The 23,095-nt window shown below is 37.4% G+C and overlaps 1 protein-coding gene across 1 annotated transcript in view; it reads right to left on the bottom strand.

Annotated features, from left to right (window-relative positions):
- Window positions 1–1,012: 1,012 nt before the first annotated feature.
- The window catches only part of PLA2G4F (phospholipase A2 group IVF), a 28,247-nt gene continuing 6,164 nt past the window's right edge, over window positions 1,013–23,095 (bottom strand). Inside the window, exons 2-20 of the mRNA XM_060769726.2 lie at window positions 22,271–22,343; window positions 21,275–21,411; window positions 20,188–20,313; window positions 19,800–19,840; window positions 19,229–19,271; window positions 17,173–17,239; window positions 15,433–15,602; window positions 15,240–15,353; window positions 13,083–13,120; window positions 11,725–11,860; window positions 10,719–10,855; window positions 9,912–10,134; window positions 8,275–8,389; window positions 7,300–7,437; window positions 4,447–4,554; window positions 4,138–4,332; window positions 3,487–3,653; window positions 2,836–3,022; window positions 1,013–2,476 (exon numbers count right to left, since the gene is read on the bottom strand). Coding sequence (XP_060625709.2) covers window positions 2,250–2,476; window positions 2,836–3,022; window positions 3,487–3,653; window positions 4,138–4,332; window positions 4,447–4,554; window positions 7,300–7,437; window positions 8,275–8,389; window positions 9,912–10,134; window positions 10,719–10,855; window positions 11,725–11,860; window positions 13,083–13,120; window positions 15,240–15,353; window positions 15,433–15,602; window positions 17,173–17,239; window positions 19,229–19,271; window positions 19,800–19,840; window positions 20,188–20,313; window positions 21,275–21,411; window positions 22,271–22,343 — 2,442 coding nt within the window. The 3' untranslated portion in view covers window positions 1,013–2,249. The remainder of the gene's footprint in view (window positions 2,477–2,835; window positions 3,023–3,486; window positions 3,654–4,137; window positions 4,333–4,446; window positions 4,555–7,299; window positions 7,438–8,274; window positions 8,390–9,911; window positions 10,135–10,718; window positions 10,856–11,724; window positions 11,861–13,082; window positions 13,121–15,239; window positions 15,354–15,432; window positions 15,603–17,172; window positions 17,240–19,228; window positions 19,272–19,799; window positions 19,841–20,187; window positions 20,314–21,274; window positions 21,412–22,270; window positions 22,344–23,095) is intronic.

The following is a 23,095-nucleotide window of genomic DNA, read 5'->3' as shown; positions in this document are numbered from 1 at the left end:
GAAATGGAGATGCATCAACTCCCAAATTCGGACACGACTGGACTTAATGTCAGGGGAAAAGCTTTACCTTTACCTAATATCCACTGTTGTCACAATACAAAATACAGCAGCAATGTCATAACGATATGGGTTGTAGTAAAAAAATTGTTAACCTTGTCTTACACCATAAAGCAGAATGACAGCCTTTAGAGAAACTAGTAGTGAAAGGAATGATCTAGAACATCTTTTATTAGTTTAGTTGAATTCCATTAGAACTTCTACTGAATTCAATATTCTAACTGTCAAAGATGAAGTCATAGCTATATTTAAGAAAGGCTTTATTAACATACCTGATAAAACAAATTTGTCTTGGTAAAACATGTAGCTAGAAGGCACCCTGAAATCTTGGATTAGCCAGGTGTGGAGTTAATTGTAGGCAACTGAACTTCAGTCTTTTTGTAGTCATCAAAACATCATGTTCTGCTTGCTTACTTGCTTTAAGATCTACTCTTCCCAGCTAAAACCACTGGCCATAGTGACCTTCAGCTGAAGAAGACATTCAGAAACAGCTTGTCATGGCTTAAATTAGGTCATAACAATGTGATGCCTCCCTACATGTTGTGCTTACCAGAAATGCCTCCTTTGGAAATATTGTGTTGTTCCTTATGATAAAGAAAAGGTCATGAAAGTATGACCTGTTGACATCTTAATGAATTTATTTTTTTTAATTACCCCAAAATACCATTTTGGGATGTTTTAACCACATTTTGGGCATCTTGGACTATATTAGACTCAGGAGAAGCCTATTTAAAACAGGAAGTCAACCTGAAGTAAATAAAAACATGGCGAAAATGCCCCCAGATCTTCAGCCCAGATTTTACACAATACTCCAGGTCAGGCTATCAAAAACTAGACATCAAAATATTTCTTAATGTCTCATAAAAGACTGCATATAATGGGCAGATTAAACTCTTGTGATACAGCTCTTTAAATGTAAATACATTGCACCAGATGTTCAAAATTAGAGCACAACTACTAGAAAACATGTATTTATTATTTTTACAAATGTGTTTCTCTTTACAAAAGCATAACAATAATTTCCTTTTATAAAACTATGTTTGATTTCCTGTTAATTTCAAAGATTTTTTTTTGTCTGGATCATTCAAAAATACATTGATTGCTCACAATAAAACATTCTGCTGATGAACCAGTGTTGCCACATCATCTGAGTCCCGGGAGACAATCATTATTTCTTCTTCCAAAATTCTGCTTCAGGGTATAGTAATTGCACCCTATAATCCAGCAGAAACTATCAATAGCAGCCATAATTCTGGAGTTCACAATCATTAAGACAGTTTAACAAAATAACAATAAAAACAAGTTTAAAAGAAAATGGTTTTTTGTTTTCTTTTTAGATAGTGAAAGAGTATATAGAAGAGAAGTCACATCAGAGTTCCTTTAAAAGACCTTTCACAAGTTACCAGTATGGCTCAAAAGGGATGCCTTTGCTATATATCCCCCTTGGACAACCAACCTCCTTTTCAGGGATGGTCAAAGAAAAAAGGTGCATTTTTTTCAGCATGGCCCCTCACATTTAATAAATCACAGAATGGTAAAGTACAGTACAAAAGAAAATGAGTAGCAAAAGGACTAGTGGCCAGAAGACACTCCTACTATTTAAAGCAGGAGACTTTAAATGTTTACTATAATACTAAATTGAAAGGATAAATTGTTGTTTTGCTACAATCGCATGTTAAATCAAATATTTTTTTCTTGTCCAAACTCAATGCTGATTATTGGTAGCCCCAGTTTTCCCCACATTTTACTTATAGGAGACTCAGCAAACAACAAAAGACTGACTTTTTACTTTGATTCAACTAACAATTTCTGAAATATAAAGCTAAAAAAAATGGCCCATGAGACGTTTTCCACCTCATCTAATTGTTCAGACCAAAACCGTTTTATCTAAATTAAATAAAATCCCTAATAAGAAAAAAACCCCACTTTATCCCAATGAATATGTAAAGACATTCTGGACCTGTAGTACTAGAAGACTATTAGCATATCCTCTTCTCTGGGTCCTCTGCTCACTGCAAAGAAGCAGTCAAAGGAGAAAGAATAAACCAATTTCCTTCTAACTAAATGCAAGTATTCATTGAGGTCTGAAGAGTATTTAGTAGTGCAATGCCGATTCACATCAATAGGATCATTTACACATTTTTTTCCTACCTGAACCATTCATAAAACACTCATCTATTTATGACCTATTTTCAAGAAAGCGCTCGTGTCCTGCTTTTTCGTTTTCGTCTGCTTAAACCTAAACGTAGTGCATCCAAAATAGCACCCTTGTTATTTAATACATTATAGCAACTCAAGTCTATCAGTCTATCAAATTCATGGGATTCATAGGTGAAGTTCAGCGTCCGGTAAGGAGAGTCTTTTGCCTCGACTTCAAAATTACCAAGCAGTTTCTCTTCTTCTGATTCACGTTCTATACCTACAGCCAAAGAAGGAGAAAAATACACAGGGTAAGTATTTTCCTTCAGGTTTCTTCAGAAATGCACTGCCTAAGGCTGTCTACACGTTTACCACTGACAAGGCATTCTGGAAGGTTCTTGCTTTATAAAAATGTCAAAGCAAGAGCAAATTCAATCCTTACCATAGATCTCCAAAACTGATATTCCCATAAAAGTGTATTCAGTTCATCTTATCATCTAAACAGAAAACTTTGACTGTTCTCTACAACAGCCTAATGACTGCACCTATATCTAAGTTCTAAATGTTCAGCCAATCCATTATTCTACATGGAAAAACAGGAAGATACTTTAAACTGTAGATGCTTCCAAACATGTTTACCTGGTGCTTTGTATTTGCAGAAAGTATCATTTATTAGGGGGAAGTGAAGCACAATGGGAACTTTTGGATTCTCCACATCCATAAACAGATAGCATTCCTTAGGATTTTTTTCATCTTCTTTGCTCACATTGATTTGTGGGAAGGGAATGTCACGTTCTTCACAGTATTTCTGAGTCAACTCTAGGATCTGCAGTAAAGGGCAGGGGAGTTATTAAACAACAATCAAGATTTCCCCTGTATTTTCTCATTCTTGTGCTAGAGAAATTCATAGAGGAAAGAAAGGGATGTTTTAGACATCCTATTGATTCTATCTACCTGTCTCAGTTTTCCTTCCAATCATAATATTTACTCTACTATTAATTCTGTTTCTTAATTGAACAGAACCAACTATATCTTAGATAAAATCAAGCCAGAACAGAAACTCTCTCTCTCACACACACACACACACCTTGGTTTTGTAGTTCACAGAGTATAACTATAAATATTTATCAGTTGCTTCTATCAGGACCAGAATGAATTACAAGTACTTAAAACTGGGAGAGTTTTTATGTTTTGTGCTTGCTCAAACTTCTGCATTCCACATTATTCAAAATGCCTGAGCCTGTGAAGAATCTGTGACCTATGAAGCATCTTCACACATCCTTGCCTCACCTCAAATGGTGCTTCCCAAGAGTAATTGAATGACAGGATGACATCAACATCTCTTTCTGGTTGGAGCATCAAAGGAAAAGGTGAATTGATAGAGAAGCCTCCATCCACTAGGTACAGACTGTCTTCCATTGGAGTCAACCGATTAGGGAATGCATCTAAGTGGGTGCCTGAAGGAGGGCGGAAAAATGAAATGTTTCCATACTGCTAGATTAGAAGTCATAAAAATAACAGCCAGCATGGTGTAGTTGTTTGAGAACTGGACTATGATTCTGGACACAGGGATTTGTTTCCCCAGTGGAAACTCATTGGGTGACCTTGGGAAAGTCACACACTCTCCGCCCCTGAAAATCCCATGATAGGGTTGTGTTAGGGTCACCGTAAGTTGGAATCAACTTGAAGGCACACAATAACAACAAAGGTAACAGTTGAGACATTTATTGGAGCCTAAAATATTCCTGAATGAAATGCCCAGTAAAATGTCATTTAAAAACCATTCCTGCCCCCATATATATGACATAACTCTACTACAGAGGAGATATTATGGTCTTTAATTAACAAGCTGATGTTTACATTAATTTTTGTTTTCATCTTCTGGTTTGAAGATATTCAGCATAGTAATTTTTTTTTTTTTTTTTGTCAGAAGGATATTACCTTTCCAGGCCACAAAGTTTTTAAGGCTGACGTAATCCTTGTGGAGATACAAGCCTTGCATGAAATTGAAAGTTTCCCCAGCAGTAAAACGAGACTTGAAGAAATCCTGGAAAAACTGTAACATGGGACCACCTGGTATAACCATACGAGTTTTCAGTCTCATGGGATCCCGGAAATGGAATCGGCGACAGTCATCTAAAATTATGAATCAAACAAAACAGCCATACAAAAAGATATTTATTCTAATCCAGACTATAGGTTTTAGAAAATCAGACATTTCTATCAAATAACTCCTTAAATAATACTTACCAATAACTTTGATAACATCACCCAGAGATTCTAAAAATGTCAGGCCTGATCCAACCACTTTCAAGAAGACATCATCCAGACTGGCAGCAAATGCACTGCCCCATATCCCTGGAGAATAAATAAGGAAGGATTTCAATCCCAGCTTGAAGGCTTTTCAAACCTAACTTGAAGGTTTTTCAAAAGATCTAAGGCCTGAACAGGTTCGTACAAGTGGATGCGGTCAGACAAATAGCCTGGACCCAAGCCGTCTAGGGCTTTAAAGGTCATAACCAGCACTTTGAATTGTGCTCAGAAACAAACTGGCAGCCAGTAGAGTTGCTGCAACAGGAGGGTTGTCCACTCCCTGTAGCCAGCCCCAGTGAGCAACCTGGCTGCAGCTCTTTAGACCAGCTGAGGTTTCCGAGTACTCTTCAGAGGCAGCCCTCCATACAGCATGTTACAGTAATTCAAACAAGATGTAAGTAAGGCATGTACCACCGTAGCCAGATCCAGTCTCTCAAAGAATGGGTGCAGTTATAACTGTGTTTTAATTGTGTAAAGGCCCTTCTGACCACCACAGGTATCAGGTTCAGCACTGAGTCCATGAGGACCTCCAGACTGCAGACCTGTGTTTTCAGGGGGAGTGTGACCCCATTCCAGCACAAGCTGGATCCCTATTCTCTGATCTGCTTCTGACTGACCAGAAGCACCTCTGTCTTGCTTGGATTCAGTTTCAATTTGACAATTACTAACAAAAATATATGCGTTATGCTATAAATGCTCCCCATAGATGTGGTATAAAATCTGCAAATCATAGATTCAGTTAGAGGAGTATTGCTCGAGCTTTCCAAGCTCTTGCTAGATCAGAGTTTGGAAAGCGTAATCTAATGGGCTTCCTTTTTGTAACAACTTTGAAAATAGTCCAACATGTGGCTACTAGGTCACTTAACTGATGTAATTATTTTTTTTTCTAATTGCCCATACATACTTTTAAAAGGCACTCCCTGGGTGGCTGGAGGAAACAATCAGCAAACACAAACATAATTACCCATAATTTAAGGAAGCTCTTTTCATTTCATAGACTGACTTCTCTCACTTCTTTGCCAGCTTTATTAATACCCCATCTTAGGAACATCGTAAGTCCATCATATAAAATAAACATAATATTTTAAAAAATAAGAGAAACCAAAAGAAACAATATTTTTATTACACAACAACTGAGTAGCGGTAGGTTGTTCCTCCTGGCATCCAAAAATAACCAGACACCATGAGTACCAATCTGTTATTCCACAGTGCCTTTGACTGGACCATTTTAAGTTCTGTTCCAATCCTTAATCTATCCCAGGGTTGCTTTTAAAAAATAACAAAAAGTAACAATCTACTAGATCAGCATTTCTCAACCTGGGGGTAGGCACCAGGGGGTGTCAGAGGGGTCACCAAAGACCATCAAAAACACAGTATTTTCTGTTGGTCATGGGGGTTCTGTGTAGGAGGTTTGGCCCAATTCTATCATTGGTGGGGTTCAGAATGCTCTTTGATTGCAGATGAACTATAAATCCTAGTAACTACAACTCCCAAATGTCAAGGTCTTTTTTCTTCAAACTCCACTAGTATTCACATTTGGGCATACTTGGCTCATGCCAAGTTTGGTCCAAATCCATCACCGTTTGAGTCCACAGTGCTCTCTGGATGTAGGTGAACTTCAACTCCAAAACTCAAGGTCAATGCCCACCATACCCTTCCAGTATTTTCTGTTGGTCATGGGAATTCTGTGTGTCAAGTTTGGTTCAATTCAATTGCTGGTGAAATTCAAAGTGCTCTTTGATTGTAGGTCAACTATAAATCCCAGCAACTACAGCTCCCAAATGACAAAAGTATTCAAATTTGGGTGGATCAGGTATTTGTGCCAAATTTGGTCCAGTTAATGAAAATACATCTTGCATATTTGCATTACGATTCATAACAGTAGCAAAATTACAGTTATGAAGTAGCAATGAAAATAATTTTATGATTGGGGGTCACAACAAAAGGAACTGTATTAAGGGGTCACGGCATTAGTAAGGTTGAGAAACATTACACTAGATACAAGTGCCAATGTGGTACAGTGGCTTGAGTGTTGAACTAGGATTTTGAGAAACCAGGGTTTCTCAGTTATGGAAGCCCATTGGGTGACATTTGGGCAAATCACAATCTCTCAGCCTAAGAGGAAAGCAAAGAGAAACATCCTCTGAACAAATGTTGCCAAGAAAATCCTAAGAGATGTTCGCCAAAAGTCAGAATCAACTTAAAAGCATATAACAATAACAATACACTAAGTAACATAGCTGGTCCTTTTTAGATACCATAAAAAAGCAATACATTGACTAACAAGGAAGCATTGCTTTTAAACATACATTAGTAAAATCTGCAGTAACATTATTGTCATGTGGCCGTGTCACATCTGACTCATGGCAACACTAACGTGAAGTAATCGTGGGGTTTTTCTGGAAGAATTTGTTCAGAGGGGGTTTGACTCTGCATTCCTCTAAAGCTGAGAGAGTGTGACTTATCCAAGGTCACCCAGTGGGCTTTCATGGTTGAATGGGGATTTAAACCCTGGTCTCCCAGTGACCGTGTTCAACACTCAAAACCCTACAGCACTTTATAGTAACATATGTAGCACTAAAACTACTTTGCATAACAAGTTTTCAAGATAAGATTCCAATCTGATATAAATTCTATTTTTACTCTTACCTACAGGCTGTAAATATTCATTTTTCCAGTTTGGAACAAAATCACAGCAACAGTGCTATGAAGAGCAGTTGCATGAACAGGATTTCAAATGCAAAAATATTCAACTCTGCCTTTTTGCACACCAAATTCTAAAATTCATACCCTGAAGGTAGCAGATCCTTGGCTCAGGATGCCTCTTCATCAGTCGCCCCATAAAGAACTCACTGTCAAAATCTTCTGTCCTGACAAAAGCACCATACTTGCGAAATCCAACCTCAAAGGGAGTGAACTCAATCCATTCTAAGAAGAAGGGAAAAAACATCCCCATACAGGAAACCGTTGTTAGGAGAGGGCAACTTGTGCTGGGACTCCCATCATCTCTCATCATTGGCTATACTGACTAGAATTGATGGGATTGGGTGATCAACAACATCTGGAAGGACACATAGTTTTCATGCCTTGCTTTAAGTCAAGAAGATTGTTATATTTCCATTCAACTGAAAAGATTGACTTAGATGCCGTCTGCATGTTCAGCATTAGCATGTTAATTACTGTAAAGACACTACGCCATAATATAAAATCAGTAAAATAATATGGACAAAATATAAAATAACATGGACATAATATAAAATCAGTAAAATAATATGGACATAATATAAAATCAGTAAAATAATATGGACATAATATAAAATCAGTAAAATAATATGGACTAAACTACAAACAAAGCCATCACACCTTATTCTACACTACACAGGTGAGAATAACTCAGCCTCCAAATGCTGTTTGGTTCTAGCTCCCAGAAACCAACAGTCAACAGTGAGTGGTCCAACAAGGGCTATGTGAATTTCACAACCGCTATGCTTTCTGCCAGCAGATAATCCTTTCTCTTCCCAGTCTTTATTATTCCCTCCCTCCTTTCTTCACTTTTGTCTTTTATGTCACTATGTGGGGAATTTGAAAAAGTATGTCTTTGATTAAAAGTCATGCTGGCAAGGAGATTCTGTGAGCTGTGGCTCTCAAAATAAATATTCTTGCTGTGAAAGTTTAAGTGTCACCACTGCTCAAGCTAGTTACTTGTAAAATAATGCCACTATTTACATATTTTTGAAAGTGACAAATAAACCTGCCTTGCTGTACCTGCAAATTCATCACCACTAATAGTGGGCATCACATTAACAGCGGCATAGATGGGGAAAGGATTCTGTGCCTGTTTCACAGCTTCCTGTTGGTCAGATAGTTTTGACTGATGGTCCTGAATAGAAAAAAGAATGCACATGAATAGAATCAATTCTCTAAGTGTAGATTCTGCATGCAAGCAGCCACATACACAGGTACACTTCTTGTGATTAGTCCAAAAGTCTTCTAAAATAGCATCTTAAGTAGTACAGATGATTCCCAAGTTATGAACAAGATAGGTTATGTAGGTTTGTTCATAAGTTCATAAGTTAAATTTGTATGTAAGTCAGAACAGGTATATTTTTTAAGTGTAACTCTAGTCAAAACTAGATATTTTCTAGCTTAGGATAGCATAAAGAAGGGTTAACACTCCTGTGGATTTTGTTTTGCTATATGTGCACCTGTTGAGATTTCATCTCACTATTTATCCCTGTGAAAAACATTTGAAAATTTTGAAAATTTTGGAAAAAAAGGTTGGTGAGAAATTTTGTGTGGAGGCACCTTTTCCCCGTGATAACTCTTTCAGGTGTGAATTTCCCTTCTGGGGGTAGAATTCTCTCATTTCCTGTCATTGCACCCCTGTTCTTGACTATAAGGCATTTGTAAGATGGATGTTTGTTACCCTGGAACTGCCTGTATACGTGTTTTAAAATATGCAAACAAAACATATCAGAATTCCAAGGTACCTAACTTCAAACACATTGCGTTTACTGCTACTATCAATTTATGGTCACCTTATCAATGAGAGACCGCCAAGAATGCCTTTATTAACAGCCTCACTCAAGGCTGTGGCTTCCTTTATTGAGTCTATCCAGTTGTAGAGTACTCTTCAACTTTACTAAGCATTGTAATCATTTCCAAACAGTTTTGTTATCTCATGCATTATAGCCACAGTGTAGTCCAGGGGTCCTCAAACTAAGGCCCGGGGGCCGGATGCGGCCCTCCAAGGTCATTTACCCGGCCCTCGCTCAGGGTCAACCTAAGTCTGAAACGACTTCAAAGCACACACAACAACAATCCTATCTCATAATCCAAAAGCAGGCCCACACTTCCCATTGAAATACTAATAAATTTTTATTTGTTAAAATTGTTCTTCATTTTAATTATTTTATTGTTTTTAAAGGGGGGGGTTGCACTACAAATAAGATATGTGCAGTGTGCATAGGAATTCATTCATGTTTTTTTTCAAATTATAATCTGGCCCTCCAACAGTCTAAGAGACTGTGACCTGGCCCTCTGTTTAAAAAATTTGAGGACCCCTGGTGTAGTCATTCTGAGTTGAAAGGAAAACTCAAGCTTGAATTGCTCTTGGGTCCACTATTTTTCTTGTTGGCAGTCCATGATATTTGTACAATTCTTGTCCAGGACCTCCGGATTGTGTTTTCATTATTTTACGCAATACCAGCAATTCATTGGAAAATCAGTTTTGTTTTTAAGTGAATAGAACCTATACGTGTTTCAGGGATTTTTAAAAATGTGTATACTAATGTTTCCTAATATGTGAGGAAATTTACATATATCCAACAAAAACAAATCTGAAGCATTGTAAAATTGATTGAAATGGTAAATAAAAATGGTTTCGGTTTAAAATGCCTTACCTTCATCTGCAGGAAGTACTCTACAATAAGTCCCCACAGGTCAGTGAAAGATACCTTTCTTCCATCATTCTCCATTGCATTAAGTTCTTGGAAGTAATATTTCAGCCGTTCAGAGGAAAAAGCTGCAACTTTGCTGCTGGATATTTTATCCCTGGCACTGATGATGGCATCTCTGAGATCTTTACATGACCATTCAGAGTCTTGGTACAACATTGACATGCCCCTAAGAAGATTTTCCAAACACAACAGATGAAATGTCTTCATTAAATTCAAGTGCTACATAAAATTTATACGAGTTCATTTGATTAACAGGTTTCTAAGAGCCTGAGAGTTAAAGACATTGTTACTTCTTGGGTGGAGAGCCTTGGACAATTCTCTCAAGTTTCGTAAACAAAGAGATCAATAATGCTATTATGGAATTAAGATGACTTCAGAGAAATATCTCAAAAGATTTGTGTATTGCACTACTGCTTGCTCTATATTTTTCACTTGCTATTGTGACTCTAGTATATATCTGTAACTCCTAAACTCTGAACCAGGCATTATTTTCCATTATAAATAAGTGCCAAATTTTATGTGGATTAAGTGTTTAGGTTTTTACTTTGAACACATAGATGCTATTCAATGTAAAACTCACTTACTGTGTGAGTTTGTACTCACAAACTGTACTTTTGGATAATTATCAGTTTTATCGGATCATTAATAGCAATATTATTTTAACTTTTCCAAAACACAAGGTATATTTCTATACCTCCAACTCATAGCCCTGCCACTTGCAAAGAAACAAGAATTACCATTACAACCTACCATGAAGAGCCTGAGACCCCACTGAGATATGTGATACAATCCAGAAGATTTAGCTGCTGAAGCCCAAACATACTACCATACAATCCGGTCAGTGCTCTTATCCCACCACCAGATCCTAGAACTGCTACAACAGGAACCTTTACCATAAACAAAAACAAAAACGAAAGGCAGAATTCATATCAACAAAATTCAGAACGTTATTTATTACAGACATATGTTGACTCCTATTTTTATTGTACTAACTGTGAGTTTCTGAATACAGCCAGCCCTCCATATTTGCACAGGTTAGGGACACAGGATCCCCACAAAAGTGAAAAAATGCAAATAATAGACTTGTCATTTTAAAATGTGATATAACACCTCTCTAGGAATATCTAGTTTCTCTAGCATTATTCTATGGCAGTGATAGTGAACCTTTTAGAGACCGAGTGCTGGGGGGGGGGGTTACTTGAGGGGGTGAACAGGGTGAGTGGGTGAGAGAGCAGAGGGCAGATGAGAGGGCGGGCAGGCAAGCGAGCGGGAGTGGAAGTGGGTGAAGGGGGCAGGCAAGCAAGCGAGCAAGCAGGGGCAAGCGGACGAGTGACCAGGGGTGGAATGGTGAGCAGGCGAGCAAGTGAGGGCAGGCAACAGCATGTGTGCCAGGAGAGAGGCGCTATGTGGTTCACCACCTCTGCTCTATGGTCACCATCTGCCAGATTGTACTGGAGGACCTAGGGATTCTTAGAGAAGTTTTATCTCTAGGAAACTCCAGGTCCACAGGATGACTCTAGAATAAACTTCCAGCACAAGCTGATCACGGAATTACATTGTGCAACCTAGAAATTCCTATAACCTTTTAATCAAACCATGAAAAAGCAAATTCACAACAGGCAAACCCACAAACATGGAAGTTTGGCTGTATTTTCATAAAAGACATCATTTAATTTAAAATGCTCATTTATTTTATTTCTACTGAGTTGTGATCAACAGCTTTACATACCTCAGCAAACACTGGTCAACTACATACCTCATTTTTATCAGGATCCTCTCTCAATTTCAGTGTCTTCTTTAGAGTCCGAGATGCCATTTTCTTCCTTTTTTCCAAGAATTCTCGCTCTTCTTTACACAAATCAAAACCAAGACGTACATCAAGATCTTTTGTCCTAATTTAGAAAAAAGCAATAAAAGAAATACACCTTCATGTCTCCAACATCTTTTAAAAGTACTGCCTCAAGTTTTTCAGTATTAATATTGAGCAACAGCTGTAAACTATCAACAAAATGTAGGGAAAATCTGTAAGCTCAGTAGTATACCATAATTTTTTCATGTGAAAAATCATTAATTTAATCCCTGGTGTTTCCACAAATGGTTAGGAAATATTTCTGCATAGTAGGAGTCAAAACATCAAGAGTCAATTCCAAGATAGACAACATTGGACTACATCTGTAATACACAATCTGAGGTATAATGTTGACTGATGGCAGCATGCCATTTGTATATTATTTTATACACTGATTGTTTCAATAAAGAGACATTGTCATTCTTGGTCTGTATTTAGTAGTGTGTGAGATACACAGCTATTAATATTGGATCTCTAAAACTGGAGTGTTACATAGATCTCCACATCTATGATAAATAAATGTTCTTTCTGGATACCAGGAATATCAAGGCAATCAAACACACTGCCAGAGAAAAATAAAAACAGATTTATCACAAGTCAAGATCCAAGGTACAGTAGAGTCTCGCTTATCCAACCTTTGCTCATCCAATGTTCTATATTATCTAACACAATCTGCTTCCTGCCCGGATCCACAGTTGTTTCAATACATTGCGATGTTTTGGTGTTAAATTTGTAAATACAGTAATTACTACATAACATTACCGTGTATTGAACTGCTTTTTCTGTAGATTTGTTATAAAACATGATGTTTTGGTACTTAATTTGTAAAATCATAACGTAATTCAATGTTTGATAGGCTTTTCCTTAATCCCTACTTATTATCCAACATTTTCGCTTATCCAACGTTCTGCCGGCCCGTTTATGTTGGATAAGTGAGACTCTTCTGTATTCATTTTTTTAAAAATACATGGCTATGGTATAAGAATGTTGAATATATAAAGATAGTACTGTAGAATCATATACATGTATTACAACTACATATATAGCTGGGCTACTCTCTCATACACATTTTGGTGGCACCTCTAAAAAACAGAGCCACTTTTAAAATGAAATAATGGCTTGTCTTTTCTGCAGGGAAAGTTTCTATAGGAAAACCCCCTCTTGCTTCATATATGTGTTTCTCTTAACTCACAGCTATAAATCCAGTCTCCAAATGCATTTTGCAAGAACAATAAAATCTTCATCTTCAAAGAAACACAACTCACATTTGTTCAGCCTTCACATGCAGGTCTACATTTAGCCCCTAAGAAGAAAAGTAATGAGCAATGAAAGGTAAGATGTAATAATAATAATAATAATAATAATAATAATAATAATCTTTATTTATTTATTTATTTATAGAGAAATAACAAGTTTTTAAAGTGTTTTTATGCTCCCTTTTGATTTGACAGTGAATTCAAACTTCCTTTAAATGCCCCACCACTTCATCAAGAAATTAGGGACAATAGTCTGAGTCAGTTTTTCAGGACCTTTCCTACCACACCAATGAAGCCATGAAGCAGTAGGCAATCTCCCTATCTTAGGTGCTTAACTAAAGAAATGTTAAAAGAAGGCAAGTAGGATGACCTAAAATGGCCAGGATTTTGTGGAGTTGTAAGCCCAAACACCTAGGGATCCATAGGTTGAGAACCACTGACCTAGAGGATTCTTGTACATATAGGCCTATCTGTATTGTATGAGTGTGTGCACACACACACATGCACATACAGAACTTGGATTTCCTTGTTTGCTTGTTTACTCAAAACCTCAGAATTCCACAGCCAGCATGGCCAGCAGCTGTGTACATATGTGATACTATCTGGAGATCTATAAAATATATAAAAGCTTAATATGTTAAGACAGGATTTCAATACACATGACCATCAAACAGGTTTCCAGGTTAGGGTGCTGAATAATAATAACTGGTTGGAGCATTCAGCTAAATTGGACAATGTTGCAGAGATAAAAATGTTACCTTAGCTCAAATCAATTTGTTGCGAACTTTACCTCCACCCTTCCTCAAAACCTATTAGAAGCCACTGTGCTCCAATCCCAATTTTGTCAATGCAATGGAAGTTCCAGAATTCATCCCAAAATATTATCCAAATACCAACATTTCTGAGCTGCAATAGGATTACAACCCTATTACATTAAATTTAAGTTTTCAATATATGTTAGACCTACATAAACAGGGGGTTGTCCACTCCCTGTAGCCAGAACCCATTACCAACCTGGCTGCAGCATTTTGCCCAAATGAAGTTTCTGAACACTCTTCAAAGGCAGCCCCACATAGAGCACATTACAGTAATCCAAATGGGATGTGACTAAGGAATGTAAGGTCATGGCCAGATCCTGCACTTCAAAGAATGGGCAAAGTGTACAAATTTTAATTGTGCAAAGGCACTCCTGGCCATCACAAAAACCTGGGCCTCCAGGTTCAATGGTTAATCCAGCAGTACCCTCAAACTGCAGACCTGTGTTTTCAGGAGGAGTGAAACCCCATCCAGCACAAGCTGAAGCACTATTCTCTGATCTGCCTTCCGACTGATCAGAAACACCTCTGTTTTAATTTGTTTGCCCTCATCGAGTTCATTCCTGATGATAGACCGGCCTAGGGTCAAGACAGCTTTCTTGGCTTTAGGTGGGAAGGAGTAGTAATGTTGGGTGTCATCTACATATAGATGGCACTACACTCCAAAATTCCAAATGACTTCTCCCAATGGTTTAATGTATATGTTAAACGGCATGGAGGACAAAAAGGAACCCTGAGGGACCCCATAGGTCAGTGGCCAGAGTTTCGAACAAGAATCCCTCAGCATCACCTATTGGGTACAGCCTCTTCAGGAAATACAACAGCTACTGTCAAACAGCACCTCTGAGTCCCACCCCAGCGAGAGAGTCCAGAAGGCTATCATGGGCTAACACCACCTATTTATTTTGAGGAGAAGGAAAAGATATGGATTGTGTACGTGCATGTGAACAGAAGGAACGTGATGGCCATGTTTAAACACTTGAAAGGATATATTGAGGAGGGGACAAGCTTGTTTTCTGCTGCTCTGAAGACTAGGACACAAAGCAATGGATACAAATTGAGGGAACAGACATTCCACCTAAACAGTAGGATAATAAGACTCTTCTTCACTGGAGGTTTTCAAGCAGAGGCTGAATGGCTTTCTGTCAGGAATGCTTTGATTGTGTATTATTGCATGGAAGGGCATTGAGCTAAATGGCCCTTGAGGTCTCTTCCAACTCTGTGATTCTGTGAAATGCATGTTGATCTGTCTTTTGTTTGTATCATGCTTTAAGGATATTACTATCTGGAATATGCTACCTTACAAAAGGAGAATCAATAGGTGCTATAATGGAAGTCCAAAAAATATTACCTTCTCTAGTGGAATAGTCATGTCAATTTCCTTTCCCAGAGGAAGTGAATGTAATGGAACAGTCCCTGATCCAAGAGCAATGTGATGCTCTTCAGCATCAGAACTCCCTCCAACCTGAGAATAAACATAGTATTTCATAAGGAAGTCTGGTTCATACAGCATTGCAAAAAGAGTGTATATGGCTATTACTAACCTGATGGACTCTAACAGTTCTCTCCAATTCCACACCCAGCTCTGAAGGCATTTGTTTGCCTATGTGAAAAACAAATGGAACTCCTACACTCTGATCAGAATCTGGTTTATAAGGGACGCACAATTGATTTTCATAGGATCCTGGCAGTGAAAGCTTGAACTGGTTGCTTCCTAAATACAGAACAGATGGTTTAAGGACAAAAACACTAAAAAGAACAGATCCGCCAAAGTCAAAACAATAGAAAAATGCCAGATTTGTATATAAAACATCTTGGACACTATGGATATTAACAATGTCAGATGTTCACCTTGGTTGAAGTAACTGAAAAAATGAATTCTAACAACATACAAATCTGGTTTACCCTCTGCATGTTACTTTTTAATTTGCATGCACTACATCTGTTTATCTACTCTGACTAAACCTGTGGGTTTCCAGATGTTTTGGGCTTCAACTCCCAGAAAGCCTAACAGCTGGTAAACTGGCTGGGATTTCTGGGAGTTGTTAGCCAAAACACCTGGGGACCGACAGGTTGAGAACCACTGCTTTAGATTCTTATACCTATACAGAGACAAATTTCCACATTATTAAATATGTGCAGTTAAACAAGATTGGAAATAACATTTACAGCCTTTTCCAGAAAAAATGTACACTGAAAATGAGTTTGGGGGAAGTAAATAAATAGATCAGAGGTATGTATTTTCACTATATTATATCATATTATATTATATTATATTATAGTGCCTTACAGTAATCCAGGTTCTCTAAGGTTAACATATGCATTACACCAAAAAGAGGGGGGGGATTATAAAGAGCAAGGTAACCAAGAAAAATAGAAGGAAATAATACAGACAGACCGACAAAGACTTACAGTAGAAGTGGGAAACATGTTGCTGGATGACAATTCTCATGATTCCTCACTACTAACTATGATGGCTAGGGTTGGTGGAACATGCAGTCCAACAAGCTCAGGGACTCTGCTGACTGGTATAAGTCATAATTTCTGGTGGTTCCAAACTATTTTAAACATTTGAACACAATTAGTTGAGCACTAAGTTATAGCCTACGCCAGGGGTCTCCAAACTAAGGCCCACGGGCTGGATGCAGCCCTCTAGGGTCATTTACCTAGGCACTAAGTCTAAAACAACTTGAAGACATACAACAGCAATGCTTATTAAGTTGACTATCTCATCAGCCAAAAGCAGGCCCACACTTTCCATTGAAATACTGGTAAGTTTATATTGGTTAAAATGGTTCTTTGTTTTAAATATTGTATTATTCTTTCATGTCTTTTTGCATGACCAATAAGATATGTGCACTGTGCATAGTGATTTGTTCATTTTTGTTCCAAACTATAGTCCAGCCTACAACAACAGTCTGAAGGAATGTGAACCTGACCCTGGCTTAAAAGTTTGAGGACCCCTGGCATACAAAGTAAGGACTAACATTTTTGCCCACTCTCCCCAACTTCTGTATACCTAGTTTGGGAAAATCCCCATAAACTAATAAAATGCATATGCTCTATCTTGTTGGGTGGTCTATGACCATAGACTAATTGCTCAGCATTCCACTGGTTCATTGAAGAAGCACTTGGCTTTTTACCGAGACTTCAATTTTCTTTTCACTAGAATACCAAATTTGTCTCTTCTGCTAATTCATGGAATGGCCAAAACAAAGTCTAGCCAGGGTTTAATCTACTCTAAAACTAATTAAAAGTGTAGCAGAACAACAAAGTAGACCTACCCTGTTCTCTTAGCTTTGAGTTTTCATTTTTCTTAATTATCCCTGCCAGACGAAGACAAGGATAAGCCTATGTGGAAGCAAAAAAAATCTATTTGTGGGAAATGCTTCTTGAAATAGATATGTTTTAGTAAAGTGACTAGAAAAATAGTTTAGGCATTCATGTTATTGAATTCAATGCTATAATAAATACACTGCCTCATTGGCTTGGTGACTGATACTAAAGAAGAGGAGGATACATTTTTGTCAACAACAGTAACTGTATCCTCGTTATGAATTGTTGTCAATGATCTCCCATTCATTCTGTACTCAGAATCACAGTAACTACCAGAAATAGAATACAATCCTTTTATTTGTTTTTGCTCCCAAGTTTCATATCATATGTGTTACACATATGTGTTACACAGCAGAAAGTGTAGAGTGGGGGAAAGGCATATGATGGAAAACATGGGAGTTCCTCACTGGGCCGGGGTGACCTTAATCGCTCACAGACAACAGTAAAATTAATTACTGCTGAGAGATTCTGAAAAGTTAAAAACAAGTTCTTATTCCCATAGCACACAGATAAACTATGGAATAGACCATCAAACTGGACAGCTTTAAAAGTAGAAAAGACAAATTCATGGAGGAGAAATCTATCAAGGGTTAAAAAACATTATGAAAATCAAAACTGTTACTGTTATTACTACTACCATCATCCCCACCAATACTGCTGCTGGGGAAATTGTGTGTACATTGCTATTATCCTAATGGCCTGCTTGTGAGCTGTCATCTCTTTAAACATTATAGAACACTGATCAAATATCTGTCATGTTCAGCATGTTTTTACATGCTGAACATGACAGTGAATGCCTTTCTATCTCTAACAGATGACAAACACTTTGGAAGAGGCTCTCATGTCATCATAATAATAGAATATTATAGAACACTGATTGAATATCTGCCATGTTCAGCATGTTTTTATTTGCTAGTGAACGAGCTTCTATTTCTAACAGATTACAAATAATAATAACAATAGGTTCTTGTGGGTTGTTTCGGGCTATAGAGCCATGTTCTAGAGGCAATTCTCCTGACGTTTCGCCTGCATCTAGCAGAGAAAAGCTCTTTGTCCCACCCCAGCCATTCCACAGATATATAAACCCATTGTCCTAATTCCAACAGACCTCACTACCTCTGAGGATGCTTGCCATAGATGCAGGCGAAATGTCAGGAGAAATGCCTCTAGAACATGCCTCTATAGCCCGAAAAACCCACAAGAACCTAGTGATTCCAGCCATGAAAGCCTTCGACAATACAATAATAACAATAATAATAATAACAACAACAACAATATTTGTATACTGTTGTATACTGCTCTATCTCCCTGAGGGGACTCAGGGCAGTTTCCAGCATGGTAAGCATTGCACTTACTGACATTAGAGCATACAAAAACATTATAAACATATAAACATAGTACTATATAACAATCACACATATTTAAATTAAAGCCAATCCAATACTCATTACGTTAGGCATCTCTGCTTCCAATGGCTAAGATTCCAAAGTGGGCCTCAACAATTATGAGAGGGCCGGGTTGGCACAATGGAGTAGACTAGGGCTAGGGAGTGGGTAACGTGCAAGCATGGCCTACCTGATGGTCAGGGTGGGGCCTGAAGCTATTGTTTCCAAGTTGTGCTGCATAACCACAAGAGGGCTGGGTCAATGGGGGAAACATAGGCCCGGGGAAGTCGATAAAGTGCATGACAAGACCCTAAATAATGGCCAGGGTGGTGCCTGGGGCCAAATGTTTTGGAGGAGGCTCTAATGTCGTCGTCATCATAATATTACATCTTTATTTATACTCCACTTTTCCCACAAAGGGACACAAAACAGCTTCCAACATATAAATAGCATACAAACAACAATCCAAACACATAAATAAAACAAATAAAACAATCAATAAACATAAAATGTCTTAAAATATCAGCAGAAGATGCCCTATTTAAATATGGAAACCTCATTATTAAGATATAATATGCAATTCCCAGATATTATACTATCTGTTCTTCTGAACACTCACCACAAGGGCTCCATTTGTGACAACCTCACCGGGAGCATCAGAACTATAAAAGGAGGAAAGCCATTGTGAATAAGAATGTATACCCATTACTCTCTCCAAAACTGAGCTATTAAATTTCTAGCTTACAGAATGATAACCCTTGACATTCCTGTTGTTGAACTCCCAAACCCCAACAAGTAATAAGACAAGATGTATCATAAGAGAAGATAAATCTATTCCGGATTTCTAAAAGAACTCCAGGGATTTTATAGAAGCAAATGAAAGCAGTTGATCTGATTCTTAAAGATACGGGGGGGGGGGGGGGGGGGAACTGAATCTGAAGGAACTGGATCAGACAAAGGATTACAATAAGGAATGGTGTACTCAATCTTACATACATTCAGAATACTTTCTTTTCTGTCTTAATGCATTTTTAAAAGATTTTATAAAAACATTGTGCGTGAGTGTGTGAATGAATGAAAATATATGTAACACGTATTCAGAGTCATAGTCCAATTCTCCAACTACTATAGCACATGGGTTCTCTTGTGTGTTAGGACTATGTCACACTGTAAAATACAGCAACTCTCACCTTTTCTCTAGAAAAAACTCTACATCCAGTTCTTCTCCATCCTATAGATAAATAAGTACCACATTAACACATCATACACAAGCAGAAAAATAATTTTAAAACCAAACCCAGGACACAAGTGGTATTGCTTTAAATGTTGCTCTAGCTTAAGGAATTAAGGATACAACCATTGCCTATCCAATCATCATTTCCTAAACCAAAGATTGATGAATGGATTGCAAATATTTCTAAATGTGCAAATTAGCATATGTAAATCTTATGCAAATATCTTTCCTCTTTTCAAGGAGATAACTTTGAAGTTACAAAAACATCAACATTGTGAAAGGTATTTGATTATATTCATATCTATGAGCCTGTTTGAAATGCACTCGACAGCAAAAGGACTTACTTCTTTCAGCTTGAACGTCTCTTTCAGAGGACGCCCCGCTTTAAGCCCTGTCACGTCAAATATAACAGATGTAAGCTCATCGCTTACAAGAACATCTTCATCAAAAAGTGCCAACACCAAAGTATTCTGAAAGAGGAAAGAATAGAGTGCTGAATAGAAGGATAAGAATTGTGCTCAGTTAAATGTCATATTCAAGATGCAAACATGACAATTTTCAGAGAGATAAACTTTATTGCTTCCTATTATTATAATTGTGATGTTAAGATTCCCCTATACCTTTTTACAAACCAGTGTGCTTTCTCAAAAGTTAGCATAGCTTTTATTTGCTGAACTAGAAAATTCAGGCCAAAATCTTGTTTAGCCAGTACGCTAGCAATTACACTTTTTTCAGGATCATTTGATAGTGGGAAGAAAAAGAAAACATTTTTTTCTGCACTGAAATTGTTTTACTATCCATATCCCAAATTCTAGTCACCACAATTTTCTAGCTGCTGAGGAAGTCACTTCCTTAGATGTCAGGATGAGGCATCCAGCCATTCGATCACCAGTGACTTCTCTCTGTATTGTAAATCTGTGTATAAAGACTGCTCAGATCCAATATATTTATGATCACATTTATTAAATTAGATCTATTTTGTATTTATTGCTGGCTTTTGAAATGTTCAAGGAGGATCGTATTTATACACTGAATAATAAGTACACTAATTATGATATTTAAATTGTGGTAATGTATTTAGAAACAGATGGCCAAAGAGAGTAGCCCAAATGATCCTGGGCAGCTCATTCTGAGCAAGGAAGGCCATGGCAGCAGCTGACCCAAGCAGAAAGAATAAATTAGGGACCTCCTTCCTGCACTCTGCTGCTACTTAGTGCACCCTATCTCATCCCACTACTCCCAAAGCTATTCCAATTCAAATTGTACACAATGGCAAAACATAGCAACAGACTACTGAAAATTGAGGATTAGGCAATGTTTTACTTGCCTAAACATATTTTTGCTCCAGAAAATTAAGTCAATTTCACCCTTTGTAAGAATAAGAATGTTACCCAATATTAACAATCGGTATCAAGAAATGCCATCCTTTACCTTGACAGCATTGTGAATTTTAAAGTGAAATGTTTCATTCCATTCAGGATCACTGCAGTTGTCAATAACTTTAGTTCGACGAGTAATTGGTGATGCAGTGGGAAGCCGCAGTTCCACATAGCAATCTGCCTTGGATACTTCAGGGAAGAAGATAGAAATGTGACCAACTTCCAATATAAATTGGAATACATTCTTCACATCTAACTACAAACTAGGAGGAAGACAAGCTACACTTCAAAGTAGTTCACTTTGTGGCAGTATGATATGCTTTTTACACACATCCACAACTTTTTTACAAACTCAACATCTTCTTCCAATCTCCCCTCCATGTAAACCATATGGCTGCTGTCAGCCACACATGAGTGGAGACCTGCCATGCCCTGGTAAGTATGCTTTGGATATACTGATTTAATGAGGCACTGCTTTAAGGACACAGTGTAGATTATCCAGCATGTATGTCAGGATTGTCCTTTCACACATTTCAGAAAGTATTTTGATCTGTTGGGCCAAAACTGAATCTTCAGTGTACTTTCAAACCTTAGGAACCCTATTGCTATTAATCCAACTTCCTCCTCCCTCTCTCTCTCTCTCATGGATGATCTCAATGACTATTTGTCAGTCACTATAATGCAACAGAAGCAAGTCATGTCCTGAATAGGTGGTGAAAACTGTCACATGTTCTTGACGTGAGGGTTTTCTGCCATGCTGATTATCAATGGCAGTAGTTTATCCTCTTTTAGAGAAATCACATTCCATTGTTTTAAATAATGTGTTAAAATTACATTTTGTGGTAATGATATAAAGAACCCAACATACACAACATTTAGAAATAAATATACCCTAGGAGAAACTAAAAAGGCAGAACCTGTAGCTTTTGATCTACAAGAAATACAAATATTTCCAATCCTATTAAATAGAAGGCATTATAAGAATAGAAATAAAAATAAAAGTTTTCCAAAGCATTTCAAAAACCCAAATGTAATAAAGTCTACTTACACAAATCAGTTCCTTTAATATTTCTGGCTCGGAGAACTTTTACTGTGAGATTGTAGTACTTATGTTTCTCCTTCTGAAAAGATAAACAGTCCAAAATATATTAATCATCAGCTAACTATATTACTTAAACAAGCAAAACAGATAAAATCATGAAGCATAAGCTTAGGGAGGCTGCATGAGTAGTCAAAGTCAAGTTTTGACTTGTTGATTATAAGCCATCACAAGAAATGATTCTTGATAGGCTTTTGTATAAGGAAACACAAGACAGGTTAGTAAAGATAATAATCTCCTATATGTGAACTCCTGGGGAAAGATTTCAGGTAATATTCTACTGGACAATTCAAAGTGTGATGCTTTGAAGAGTGGCAAATTATACTACTAAAATAAAATCACAACTATTTATTTATTTACAGCATTTATATGCTGTCCTTCTCACCCCGAAGAGGACTCACAGCGGCTTACAAGATATATATAGATATATAGATATATATACACACACACATACATATATACATTCATACATACATACATAACTATGCAAGCAAATCCCACCAATAGCCTTTATTCTGAGCCTCCATTTCTGTCACCTCAGAACCAATCTATCCTCTTCCATCTTGCCATTCATCTGGCAAAGAAAATTGCCATGTCAAATATGTGTCTTAATTTGTATGGCTGTTATTTGACATTGTTTACTGAGCAGAGTTCTTGAACAGAAATGTGTAAATATACATAAAGTTTTCTATGCTGGCAACAACTGAGAATTATTCTATGTATTTTTTTTTTAAAAAAAGTTAACAACCAGAATAGTTGGAAACTTTACTTTGT

This window comes from Anolis sagrei, chromosome 1, assembly GCF_037176765.1.
Source record: "Anolis sagrei isolate rAnoSag1 chromosome 1, rAnoSag1.mat, whole genome shotgun sequence".
Classification (NCBI taxonomy): Eukaryota; Metazoa; Chordata; class Lepidosauria; order Squamata; family Dactyloidae; genus Anolis; species Anolis sagrei.
Note: the sequence above shows the minus strand (reverse complement) of the source record. Positions and strands in the feature narration are given on the sequence as shown.